This window comes from Quercus suber, unplaced genomic scaffold, assembly GCF_002906115.3.
Source record: "Quercus suber isolate HL8 unplaced genomic scaffold, Cork oak 2.0 scaffold_133, whole genome shotgun sequence".
NCBI lineage: Eukaryota > Viridiplantae > Streptophyta > Magnoliopsida > Fagales > Fagaceae > Quercus > Quercus suber.
The window spans coordinates 138,221-152,824 of NW_027069596.1; the positions used below are offsets into that span (position 1 = coordinate 138,221).

At 35.0% G+C, this 14,604-nt stretch overlaps 1 protein-coding gene across 1 annotated transcript; it reads left to right on the forward strand.

Annotated features, from left to right (window-relative positions):
- Positions 1-1,292: 1,292 nt before the first annotated feature.
- On the forward strand, positions 1,293-6,572 carry LOC112039154 (aspartyl protease family protein At5g10770). The gene is given in 5 exon segments (XM_024072000.2): positions 1,293-1,457; positions 1,459-1,523; positions 4,574-4,823; positions 4,825-5,009; positions 5,553-6,572. Coding segments are annotated over 5 exon segments (1,446 nt in total). The 5' UTR covers positions 1,293-1,338; the 3' UTR covers positions 6,380-6,572.
- Positions 6,573-14,604: the final 8,032 nt, after the last annotated feature.

Below are 14,604 nucleotides of genomic sequence, written 5' to 3' on the forward strand. Positions count from 1 at the left end.
TTAAATTACGTAATTTTTTAAAGTGAATTCTAGAATTTTTATTCAACTATGAAAGACTTTACCAATTGAACTAAATATAAAAAGTATAGTTTATTTTTAGAGATTTTTTTCAACTAAATTTTTTTGGAAAACGAACTTCTTTTCTTGGTAAGTTAAATAAGGGAAGTTAAAAAAATTATATTCCAACTCATTTAAGGTTTCTACCAAACATAAACAAATGAGATATTTTTATAGAAAACACATTATGAAAAAAGAAAAATGAATTATTTTCTAGAAAATATTAATGTTGAAATTAACAAACAAAGCTTTAATTCATAATTTTTTTTTTTTCACAATTGCCAAGTTATGAATGATAGAAAATAAATTGGTGTTAGTGGTGGATTCATGTGAAAATTATAAAACGTACAATTTTAGTAGATTGTGAAATTCATTGTGTCTGTAACACTACTAGAAAAATTAAAAGAGTCTATAACTCGCATGGCATTCATGATGCAATTAAATTACGTAATTTTTTAAAGAGAAAAATTAACTAATGCTCTAAGAGTATTTATGGGAAAATGGAAAAAAAAAAAAAAAGTAATTAATGTTTTGACAACTTCTTCAAATTTTCATAAAAGTGATATAAAAACTTTTTTTAAATAATTTATTAACTATTGCTTTAATGACACTAGTTAACAAAACCCTTTTTAAATTTAGGTAGGATTTACTTCTAATTTTTTAGGCACCTACTCTTAGTTCTCTTTGTTTAAAGGGAAATGTTAACGAGTGCCCTTAGGACACTGGTTAATAATAAATTTAAAAAAGGTTTTTATGGGAAATGAAAAAAAAGTAATTAATATTTTGACAGCTTTTTCATTTTACATAAAAGTGGTATCAAAACTTGCTTAAAATAGATTATTAATGAGTGCTCCAAGGGTACTCGTTAGCATGATCCTTGTTTAAATGATGTTCACGCCGCACAAAAGAAAGTAAGAAGTACTTAGAATGACATATTTATTAGGTATTTAATTACACATATTTCAATAAAATTACATAAATTTTAACAAGAAATTAAATGAGCAATAATTTTAAAGTAGCCAAATATATCTTCGCAAGTGCAATTGTATAAAGTAGCCAAATAGCATCAATAAAAAAATTACTTGCTGTTTGTGTTCGTGTAGCTCACGGTTTGTTTGATTTTTTTTTCTTGTGGACTTCTAGATCTGCTGTTAATAATAATCTATTGCGTGATTTTGATTTGCATCTATCACCAATAAGCCTATAAATATTAGGGTCAAGAAAGACACTAAGAGTGCACATATTAGTAAGATAGCAACGTTGTAGGTAAGGATATAAACAATGGGCACTCCCACCACTTCCTTCCTTAGGTTTCTCTTCTTTAGCGTTCTTGTATCTCTTTGCACTCTGGACAACCTGGGTTTGCCCTTCCACCAAGAGAGTTGGAAAGCGAACATCTTACTCATATGCATACCTTAATGTCAGCTCTCTAATACCATCAACTACTTGCAGCCCTTCTACCAAAGGTTTCTCATACAACTTTCATCTCTCTCACTCTCTCTCTCTCTCTCTTAATTACTCATATACTTATTATATTCATTACTATTCTTATAGTTTATTATTTTTTCAGTCTTATAGTGTATAATTTATTAGGTTCTTGTAAGTTGGAGAAACCTACTCGAGCAAAGTGTGGGTAGGTCTAGAAACAAATTGCCAATGAGCAATACTAATATAGAACTTTTTTTTCACAAAATGTTAAGAGGACATTATTTGGTAAATAGGATTGACATTTATTTCCATAAAGTTTTGGGATTGTTATTTATATTTTTTAAAGGTAAAAACAGGAGAACAGGGCTGGTGAGAGTAGAAGCTCAGTAGTCAAATACTATAAGAGGTGCTGGGGTATCCTTCTCATGGGGCAATTGGGAAAGAGCAAAATATTTTTGTCACAGCTAGGGAATGATTTGATAATCACTTGGCGGCTTTGAGTGGCGTTTTATGGTGTGTCATAAAAGGCTATGATTGGTTGGTGGTCTTAGAAAGTGGATGTAACTATTGCAACAGGGGGCAAGGGTTGATAATAGATAGAAGGGGCAATTAACATGGCTCCCGGGCCAACAAGCTTCAGGAATTGAGTTTGAGTTTTAACTTTTAACAATAGCTGTATATTGGTACTTTTTATATTTTATTTTTATTTCAAATGATAGACTTAAAAAATAAGTGAGTTTTTCACATAGATCAGAAGTATGGGTCTCGCCTAAGAGTAAGTAGGGTGCTATTATAATCACGCCTAAACAGAGAAGTCACAATAATTGTTCCCTCTACTCATTTTTTGTTTACCAAACAATTTTTTCAATAGGTCAATGTTACAGTTCATGAGATCACTCGACCCAATTCCTTTGACAGGACTTTTATAATCTTATTTTTCGCTTTTTCACATTTGTTATTTCACATTCACTTTCATGGGTCCGGTTATGTCAATTGTCAAGCACAACAAGCACTAAGCCACAAAGTAAACACATATCTCTTAAAAAAAAAAAAAACAAGCACACACTCAAGGAGAGCTGTCATGAGCAGTAAACCATTGTTATTGATTCCGTTCCGTTCCGGCCGGAACGACTGGAATTTTTCGTACTGGTATGCAAACCGGTACCGGAATACCCACGTTCCACCTCGGGTCAAATTCCGGGCCATTCCGGTCAATTCCGGCCAATTCCGGCCGAGATGCAAATTCCGGCCAGTACCGAATTTGGCCTATTATTAAAAAAAAAAAAAAAAAAAAAAAAGAGAGTAAAGTCCAATGGGTGATGTAGTTCTTGGGAGTTCTTTTAATGATGAATTTGATCCTTCTCTCATGATAATGATGAGAAGGAGAGTAAATCTTGTATTTTTTGATATTTAGTTATTGTCTTGTAAATTTTGTTATTGTCTTGTAAATTTTCTTATTATGTGATGTTAATGATGTTTAAGACTTAAGAGTTAAGACTAATGATTTGTATTATTTGATATTTAGTTATTTATTTATTAGAATTGACAATTTTATGTTCAACAAGAATATATAAATTTTTTAAGACCTCGAAACACCCTAAAACGGTTCGCCGAAATCGCTGGTACCGAAATATTCCATTCCACTGGACAAACCGAAACGGGGTCCGAAATGGTATTAATAACATTGTTATTGATTCCGTTCCGTTCCGGCCGGAACGCGGAATTTTCGTACCGGTATGCAAACCGGTACCGGAATACCCACGTTCCACCTCGGGTCAAATTCTGGGCCATTCCGGTCAATTCCGGCTGAGATGCAAATTCCGGCCGGTACGGATTTGGCCTATTATTAAAAAAAAAAGAAAAAAAAAGAGTAAAGGTCCAATGGTGATGGTAGTTCTTGGGAGTTCTTTGATGAGAATTTGATCCTTCTCTCATGGATGATGATGAGAAGGAGGAGTAAATCTTGTATTTTTGATATTTAGTTATTGTCTTGTAAATTTGTTATTGTCTTGTAATTTTCTTATTGTGTGATGTTAAATTGATGTTATATTGATGTTTAAGACTTAAGAGTTAAGACTAAATGATTTGTATTATTGATATTTAGTTATTTATTTATTAGAATTGACAATTTTATGTTCAACAAGAATATATATAAATTATTTTTAAGAACCCTGAAACACCCTGAAACGGTACGCCGAAATCGCCGGTACCAAAATATTCCATTCCACTAGACAAACCGAAATGGGGTCCGAAACGGTATTAATAACAATGTTAATAACAATGCAGTAAACAGATATGCGCGTGGTTGAGCCAATGGGCTTCTAGCCCACTATCCTTAACATCCCCCTATCTTCCACAAGTTCAACCTGTCATTCTCCTCCTTTTCTTTCTAGTTTCTATCCCTCCCTTTCCCCTTCCAAATACTAATTGAAAAAACAAATATTTTTCTTTGCAGAGAAAAACGATTGATTTATATAAAATGATTATCCAGTTGACAATTTGAGAAATATTATAATAAATGGTGCAATCTTAGTATAAGAATTCTTTTCCATACTTCATAGATTTGTTTTTGAAACTATTGACCTGATGGCTAGCAAGAATCCTTTGATGACCAATCAAATCACTATGGGAATGAACCTAACTATTTTTATTTATTTTTGATTAAGTAGAACCTAACTATGCCTGCCCTATTCAGATTTCATTTTTCTAGATGGGGTTCAGTGGAAGGACAAAAGTAAAGTTTGTGTTGACAAATCATAGGCCCTAAATTTTTATTTTATTTTATTTTATTTTTGGTCAAATTAGGTTTTCTTTGGCTGTCACGGGTTATTGAATAATCGTCCTATTATCTTTTTCTTCATAAACTAAAAATAAAAAAAATAAAAATAAAAATCCTATAAGCGTATCAATTGGTCAATCCATTTCATGATATTTGGCATATATTCTTTTGGTTAGCCACTTATTGTTACCTTTTCCTGAATAACAATTTTATTTTAGTTGTGTTTGGTGAAAACATACAATAATCGACAGGTGTATGAATTTGTTTATATGTGAAAACAATTCTAATCGATGTCGAATTAAAATGCAGGTTCTAATAAGAGGGCATCCTTAACAGTGGCAGATAAACATGGCCCATGCTCTCAACTCAATCAAGACAAAGTTAAAGCACCCACTATGACTGAAATCCTCGAACAAGACCAATCCAGGGTCAATTCGATTCAGGCCAGGCTCTCAAAAAAGCTGGGTCTTAATGATTTACGTGCATCAAAGGCCACTACCATCCCAGCCAAGTCTGGTAGCACCATTGGCTCGGGCAACTACGTTGTGACCATTGGCCTGGACTCCAAAAAGGGACTTAACACTCATGTTTGATACTGGTAGCGACATCACTTGGACTCAATGCCAACCTTGCTTAAAATCTTGCTACCAACAAAAGGAACCAACCTTTGATCCATCTAAATCATCGACTTATTCAAATATTTCGTGTAGTTCATCAGTGTGCTCTCAACTTTCCTCTGCCACAGGTATTTTATAATTTGAGACCTTTATATATAGGTAACTATAGACATAACAACAATTATAGTCGAATAAGAGATTTAAGATTTGATCCTATATTACATAAAGAATTAATTGATGTATTATCTAAAAATAGTCATACTTGCTAATTATTATTCTCTTTTAAGTTCTAAGTAATATTTTGTTATTTAATATTTATATTATCAACAATTAAAATTTTGAAAACTTGAAAAGTATGTTGCATAAGAATTAATTAATATTTCAAATATTTCAAAATTTTCTTTGAAAATATTATTCTAAGAAATAAAGTAAAATAATTTCTTAAATATATATAACAGGCAATTTTATTTTTTATTTTTGTAATAAGCTAATGAGGGTGAAAACTGAAAATTGTAAATTTGGAAAGTATTATTGTTAATGAAAGTCCTAAAATAAATTAATACTACTTTTCATATCCGATGTGATTCACATAAATAGAATAATTTAAAATAAATGTACATCAACAAATGTAAAATAGCCATCGTTACCGGAAAAAATTTGTGATAACGCAGGGAACTCACCGCGCTGCAGTTCCTCAACATGCGTGTACGCCATACAATACGGCGATCAATCATTTTCTGTGGGGTTTTTCGGCAAAGAGAAGCTTACCTTGACATCAACAGATGTGTTCAACAATTTCTTATTCGGCTGTGGTGAAAACAACCAAGGTCTCTTCAGTGGTGCAGCTGGATTACTTGGTCTCGGCCGTGACCCACTTTCCTTAATCCAGCAAACCGCAACAAAATACAACCGTGTCTTCTCTTATTGCCTTCCTTCAACTTCTAGCACTACTGGTAGCCTCACGTTTGGAAAAACTGCTAGCTCTTCGAGAGCCATCAAATTCACTCCCTTGTCGAAACTCACTGAAGAAACCTCATTTTACGGCCTCGACACACTAGGGATCACTGTAGGTGGAAAGAAGTTATCGATTGCAACCTCAGTTTTTTTGAATGCAGGCACCGTCATCGATTCAGGAACTGTCATAACACGTTTGCCGGCCGATGCTTATAGCGCCTTGAAGGCGGCATTTAAGGATGCAATGAAGAGTTACCCCTTGACAAGGGGGTTTTCGTTGCTTGATACATGTTATGATCTTAGCAAATACAAGACAGTTTCGATTCCAAAGATAAGCTTTTCGTTTAGTGGTAATGTGAAGGTGGATTTGGATGTGTCGGGGATAATTCTCGCTCAAAAAATCTCGCAGGTTTGTTTGGCTTTTGCTGGAAACAGTGATAATGATTCTGTTGGGATTTTTGGGAATGTGCAGCAGAGAAGGTTGGAGGTGGTGTATGATGTTGCAGGAGGGAGAGTTGGGTTTGGTCCTGCTGGATGTACCTGAAATGGTTTGGTGATCAAATAGTCTTGTAATATTAAACCATTGATAAAGATCAGTGGAAATGTTAATTGCCATAGCAAATTAGATTGGCAATGGTTAATATTAGTGACTTAATTAGGCACATGTGTATCCAAATAAAACCATGTTTGCAAGTTATGTATAACAAGGGTTACTTTGTTACGGATTTTGGGTTTAATATACTCTTTATAAATCATATGATGATAAAATCTGTAAAGTTGTAATTTTCAATTATGTTTTGTTGGCATTAATCCAATGTCAAATTTGATTGTATTTAGTCAATCATTTCCTTGTATATTTGTGGGATTAAATGTAAGGGTTGAGTGTGTGAAATTTGGTGAAAAACTGTGAAGAGAAGACAACTCACGACTTACTCATAACTAGCTTGCGAGTGGACAACCCGTGAAAGGCCACATGAGAAGCATATGCTGGAAGCTGAAGAGTTAAGTATTAGGAGGTATCTCGTGACTAGATTTTTAAATTTAAAGGATGATTTTTAAATTTGCATAGTTGCTAAGATTTTTGATGCACCTTAAAATGACAAAAAGGTATGGAAGAAGAAAAATAGATACAATCTAATGTGCTATATTAATTCTTTTGCTACACTATTCCTAAACTAACAAAAAAGTTTAAAAACATTTACAAAAAATGTCACATCACATTTAGATTGATGTAAATAACATTTTGAAATTTAATATGAATGCAAATTCCTACACAAAATCTTAGCGACAATAACTCTGCAAGTCCAAATTTTGCAAGATTAGTCAAGAATTGCTAGTTCATAATTAGTGATCAACACAAATGATGCAACAAAAGGAAAAAGTGATGAAAGCTCAAAAATTGAATAAATTAATAGAGACATACTAAACTTCAAATGTTGAAGATGAAGAAACAGATGATGATAATATACCACTCAATAAGCTTTACAAGCGTCGCCATATCACAAAAACAAAGCATTAAAGAAACAAAAAAACAAGATTTTGCAATGAAGCTCTTTATTACATCACATAATAAAGATAAATAATATAGAATGAATTAAAATGATTTTATCAACTTTTATCATACAATATTAATCCAAAGCTAATTTTTTTTATTGCTCATTACTGGAATAGAATAATTATAATGGATATGTATATACAATTTACAATTGTTTCTTCTTATAATGAAGTTATTACTAACAAAATTTTATATCAAATATGCTATAATATATGTACAATATTCTAAAAAAAAATTACCTAAAATATTACAATATTATCCGTGCATTACACGGGCAACTTACTAGTATTATTAATTAATTTTTTTGGACAAATTAGATTGGGGAAAGGATATTTTATTTAAGATATGATAAACATGCTTAAAGTTTTGTAGTTCTATTGATTGACAACTTTTGATATTTTTAAGAGAAACATTTAACGTTCAAATCTTTTCTCTCCCGTTGTGACCATGAAAAGTGTCAAACATATTTGCATACAAGGAACACAACTTCTTTTTGGCATAAAAGATAGGAGAATGAAAATCCTAGGATTATCAAGGGTCTTAAGAAGATTGCCTGCGTATATTACAAAATAGTAGACGATAACTATAAGGCACTTGCGCGAAGGTGGACTGGAAAATGAAAGCGAAAACAAAATTCATGTAGCCAAATTAGGAAGTAATGAGCAGAAAAGTTTCTCTAGATATCCACCAACTCCCTTTTTTTTTTCTTTTTTTCTTTTTTTTCTTTTTTTTTTTCTTTTTTTTTTAATACCAAACAAAGGGAGATAGAGAAAGTTACAAAAGTGTTGGATTGTACCAGCAATAGTTCATTGGCATTTGAGTTGCCAATTTTGCTACTAACCAAACAAGTTTTACAATCAAGTGGGGCACTAAGAACATATTGCACCAAAGTTTATTCTGGTTCAGAAAATTAAGATCAGCTAATCTGGTCTGTTGAAGCCAATCTGGAGTCTTCTTATGCTTGAAGACTTGGACTACCTTTATACTAGCTCCTAGAAGAAAAAAAAAAAAAAAACATGCTGATAACCATGGTTCTTTGCTCTGATCCCAGCTTCTACCACAGCATCCAGTATTGCTCTACAAGTTGTTCTGGCTACATTACTAGTTACACCATAGAAAATGCTATCTCCCTGCATGTTAATAGCTTCATAGGCAGAAGACCATCTCTTGGGCTTCTTGCTTCTAGCTCCTGCTATTTTGACAATCAGCTGCCACTGCCCTAAAGGTGGATATTGGTCTGTGCTAGTCCTTCTTCGCTAACTAGTGTGTCTTGGCTGTTCAAGGAAAGCATCTTTTTACCTGCAAGACATAGATTGAGATATTAAAATTACACTCATAGGATTAGGTGTTAATCCTTCATAAATCATCCTGTTTCTATGAATCTAGGTATTCTAAAGTATTGTAAAAATGGCTTGTAAGTAAGCCATTGATGTTGTTTCTCTGGTTTTGAACTTGATGAGAAGGGAAGTTAGCCATTGCTGGACACTTGAATTGCTTTAATCAGTGGAGTGGATGACCAAAGTTGATCCATGCCAGCAAGCTCTAAAGAATGGAAAGAGCTGGAAGAGGTGAGTTGAGGATTCTTCTTCAGAGTTGCATAGAGGGCACATATTCTGAGTTGTTATGCCTTTGTTACTCAGATTGAGGAGGGTAGGAAGTTTGTTCTGAATGAGTTTCCAAATGAATGTGTTAATTTTCAAAGGAATTTGACTCCCCAAATCAGATTCCACACTCCTCCTGAAGATGAGCAGTCCAAGGAGGAGATGAGTCCTGTACTAGCAACTCATAAGCTTTTTTAACTTTGTAATCACCGTCACCCGAAAACATCCATAGAACTTTGTCTTGCATAGCACTTGTTTTGGATAAGGGAATCTATAAAAAATTTTTGCTCAAAGGAAAAGGGTAAAGAGCTCGAACCAAATCAGCTCTCCATGATGTGGAACTCTAGTCAATCAAATCTCTCACTGCTAGGGTGATCCGATTTAAGTGGAAGCTTGGGAACCAGTTTTGATGGTTAAGAGGAACATTAAACCCATTATCCATTCTCCATTTCCCTTCTCTCAGTTTANTCCCAAATCAGATTCCACACTCCTCCTGAAGATGAGCAGTCCAAGGAGGAGATGAGTCCTGTACTAGCAACTCATAAGCTTTTTTAACTTTGTAATCACCGTCACCCGAAAACATCCATAGAATTTGTCTTGCATAGCACTTGTTTTGGATAAGGGAATCTATAAAATTTTTTGCTCAAAGGAAAAGGGTAAAGAGCTCGAACCAAATCAGCTCTCCATGATGTGGAACTCTAGTCAATCAAATCTCTCACTGCTAGGGTGATCCGATTTAAGTGGAAGCTTGGGAACCAGTTTTGATGGTTAAGAGGAACATTAAACCCATTACCAATTCTCCATTTCCCTTCTCTCAGTTTAGTGTTATCCTGTTTAATGATATTCTTCCAAAACCAAGAATGATGAGGTTTTGGGTACACCATTGTAAAGCACAATTAGGGAAATACTTAGCCTTATAGGTTCTTGCTAGCAGAGAATTAGGATTTTGGCTAATCTTCCAATATTGCTTTGCAAGCATGGCTTGGTTCATGAGGCTGAATTTCTTGAGATCAAGACCTCCATTTCTCTTAGGTTGACAAATTCTCTCCCAATTTATAAGATGAAGCTTTTTCTCTCCTTGCCCATGTCCCCACCAAAATGCTCTAACAATGGCATCCATCTTGTTGCATAACTGCTCAAGAACTCTAAAACATGAGAAAGTATATAGGGGTAAGGATTGAAGGACAGAAGAAATAAGAGTTGTTCTTCTTGCTTGTGACAATAACCTAGCCTTCCATCCCTACAATTTTGATTAAAGTTTTTCAATCAAAAATTGAAAATCAGCCACTTTATTGCCCCTCAGCTTGAAATTTAGCCTGTTAGGTTCTAAGGTCTTAGGATTTTATGTATTTAGAACTCTAATTTGTAATGTTGGCAAACCATGATCAAAACATTGTATTTAGTCTTATTTAGACTTGCTCAAAGTTGGTTTAATATTGTAAAGTTGGAATCGAGTGGCTGCAGAAGTACTTGGGACTCTCGGCCTGGCTCGATCGATCGAAGAATAGACTCGATCGATCGAAAATCGCACAGGTTGAATTTTCTGCAGAATTTCCAACTCAGCCCTACTTCATTAAACGTTTAGGGTTTTATGTTTTTACCCTAGGTATATAAATAAAACCCTAGCCACGTTTTTGAAGGTTGTCCATATTGTATTGTTGCTCATACATTGCTGTTTTGTGTGAATCTCGTGTGAGATCTTTGAGGAGCTTTCCTTTACACAAATCTTAGGGTTTTCATGGTGGAGATTATTTCAACATCTTGAAGATCATTACTGTTGCAACCATTGGAACTTAAAAAAAAAAGCAAGCGGGGAGCTTATAGCTGATTGAGGAATTCAAGAAAGAAGTAGTCCGTGGATTCGGAGCCTGCGCGTGGTCGTGTCAGGAAGTTCTACTGGTGGGTAGCATTAGGAAGTCGAGCGGGGAGCTTGTAGTCCTTTTGTACGAACTTCAATTCTTTCATAGTGAATTCAGGTTAGCCTTGAGGATCGGTGGGTCAAATCCTCCCCAGGTTTTTACCGTGTGGTTTCCTGGGTGATCATATCTTGTGTTATTTATTTTCCGCTGCTTTATATCTTGATATGATTGTTTAGATTGTTTTAACCTAGAATTGCTTAATTTGACTAAGTAACAACTTGGCTAATTAATCTAGGCTACGCAATCTGTGTGTTTAAGGGGTCTAAAATTTCCTTCATAGCCCAAGGTACTTGCTAGGATTTTGCACCAAATTAACTTTTTAAATCTCTAGCTAAAGCTTTCTGATCTTCCAAGGGCATATTTGGGTAGCAAAACAAATCAGATTTGGATAAGTTGATGCACTATCCCGATACTTTACAACACCATTCCAAAATCTTCTATAAGGTGTCTAAGGAGTGATTGTCTTACTTGAAAAACAGAAGGGAATTATCTGCAAACAAGAGGTGGGTAAATGAAATGCCACTTCTTCCAACCTTTACTCCTTTCAAATTGTTAGAGACCTCAGCTTGTGTTAAGGAGATGGAGAGGATATTTGCACTTAAAAGAAACAAATATGGGGATAAAGGGTCCCTTTGTCTTAAATCCTGAGCTGGGGTAAAGGACTTGGTCAAGTTTCCATTTATTAAAAAGGTGTAATGCACTGAGGTGACACACTCCATTATCCACTTTATTCGCTTTGAATCAAACTTCATAACAATAAGGATTGCATGAAGAAAATTCCATCTGACTTTATCATAAGTTTTGCTCATATCTATTTTCCAAGCTCGAAAGCCATATTTCTTCCCTCTTTTTTTCCTAAGGACATCTAGGATTTCATGAGCTAGGAGTATATTGTCAGAAATGTTTCTTTCTCGTATGGAAACATTTTGATAAGGTGTAATGAGAGTGTCCATAAGAGGTTTTAGTCTATTAACAAGAATTTTAGAAATAACCTTATAATTGACATTGCTTAGACTAACTGGCCTAAAATGGTTGACCTCCTTAAGATATAACCTTAGGGATAAGGGTGATGAAGATGTGGTTATGAGGTTTGAAGAGTGATCCTAAGTGGAAGAAAACTTGAACAGTGCTTATAACATCTGTCTTGACAATGGGCTAAAACTCATGAAAGAAGAAGGTAGGAATACCATCAGGACCAGGAGCTTTGTGTGGCCCCAATTGAAACGTTGTATCTTCAACCTCCATACTTGAGATTGGTCTATTGAGAAGATTGTAATCTTGATTAGATAATGTAGAAAATAGGTAAGGCTTGAAGCTCCTTAACTAAATCCTCAACACTGATATTGCTTTTGTTCTCATAGTTTTCCATAAAGTGGAAACTAATAATGGTCTCAATCTCATCAGGCTTGCCAGTGAAAGTGCCCTGACCATCCTTGATTTGGAGGATTCTACTTCTAGCTTTTCTTTGTTTAATCACCGTTTGAAAAAATTTAGTGTTCCTATCCTCCTGAAGAAACCACTTTGTCCTTGCCTTTTAAGCCCACATCAATTCCTCCCTATCCAGTAATTCCTCAATATCCATCCTAAGAGATTTTTCAGTTTTAGCATCCTCAACAGAATTGATGGAATTATGGAGTATCTGCAATTGAGCTTGTTTCTTTTTTATTTCATTTTTCAATCTAACAAATACCACCCTATTCCACTCCAAAGCTTTCTTTCTCTCATTTGATAATTTGTTTCTCAATTGGGCAGCTCTAGATCTATGAGACTGAAAATCTCATGACCATTGAATCATATCATGGCAAGTAGGATAGTGGTCCATATGTGTTCAAACCTAAAGGGTCTTTTCCTCAAGGGAACTTGGACCTCCAAATCCAAAACAATTGGTCCATGGTCAGAATGGATGATAGGCAGATTCCTAAGGGAGTATAAGGGATACATATTAACCCATTCAACCATGGCAAAGGCCCTATCCAATCTTTCCATTACAAGATCATCCTCTTCTCTATTATTCATCCATTTGAATCTCTAACCAGTGGTTGCTAGATCACACAGTTGAAGATCAGTTATCACCTGTTGGAGTAAATTAGCACCAACAATGTTCTCCTAATTGAAAGACAATTTGTCATGATTGCTCAGAACTTGGTTGAATTTCCCAACATAGAGCCAATTTGGTTGAGATTGACCTTTTAGGGTTTTAAGTTGTTTTCATACAAGGTCTCTCTTGGCATGTTCGGGATGTCCATACAAAAAGTGATTGAAAGAGGACTCCCTTTATTGTCTAGTAAATCAATATGGATAAGATGTTTTGTGGGAAACACTACCTTAAGACTTTGTCTAGGCATCCATGCAAGTAACAGCCCCCCACCAAAACCCACCCTTGGAACCTGCCACCCATTAGAAAAACCACATTTGACCCAAATTTGTTTCCCTTTATCTTTAACTAGTCTAGTCTCCATGAGGAACATAATGTCTGGCTTCAATTCTTGGGCTTTTTTCTGACATTTTAGAACTGTAAAGGATTTGATCAGACCCTTACAATTCCAACTCAGAATCCTCATGGTTGTTGAGGAAGCTGCATAGGGCGAGCTTCCCAACACCCATTTGGATTTTCAAGGATCATCTCATCATAAGGACTTACACAAGGCAGGTTATAGTATAAAAATTTAGCTGGGGGATTGTCATTGTTACCTTCCTTATATAGAAATCCACAGAGCAACTTCTACCATATATTTCTTCCTAGCCTCCCTAGTTCTAGTCCGAACCTCTTCTGAGAAGCTCCACTAGTCCCTTCCAACAATTCATTGCAATGTAGGCTCGAAAGAAGTCCCAGATCTGAAGTAGCTGAGGCGGGGAAGGAGGGCCTGGGCCAAGCCCATAATGCTCAGAACTAGAAATAATATTAAGCCCAGTGTCTAAGCTAACAGCTTGAGTAGGGGTTGCTCCTACCAGTGGTTTTGACATGTGTTGGACTTAATTTAGATGTTGGCCACATCATGAGTCCTCCTTAGTCTCGGCCCAGTACTAGAACTACCAAATTAAAACCGTAGCCTTTCTCTGTCCACCCTGTTGACCAAAGATTGTACAAAGGAGTTAGTAGATTTAAGAATTTGTCCCACATCCCATGCATCCCTACGTAGCCACTCGGGATGATCTTCATTCAGTTTGTCCAGATTAAACATTTTGACAGTTTTAGATTCACTCTTTGTATCCGAACTTATCTTTGTTTGTGTTCTCAATTCACCTGTTGTAATGTAAGCACTCGAACTGTAACATCCCAACCCAACTTTATAGTTAACCTATATGTTTGAGTGGTTAATTATTATTTTGAGTCACTTACTTTCTAAAATTAATATAAGAGTATTTAATAAGCATATTATTTTATAATTCCATTGAATAAGAATTTTAAAGATTATAAATAATTGAATGGCTAATTATGAATATATACTAAGCATGTACAAAACTATATTATGTGGTTGCGTTATTAGATATATAGTTGTTGGTGTTTAATTAAGTGTTTAAGGGAAGGGCATTTTAGTAACTTCCTACACACATGACTAATAGAATCAACATACTTGGGCCAACCATGTGTGGACATTTGCCCAACTTGCCATGCATGTGAGACAAGTGGCAAGGCCACTAACCTCTACATAACCCCACCCCACTAACCCTCTAGCCGGCCATGCAAGCCTAA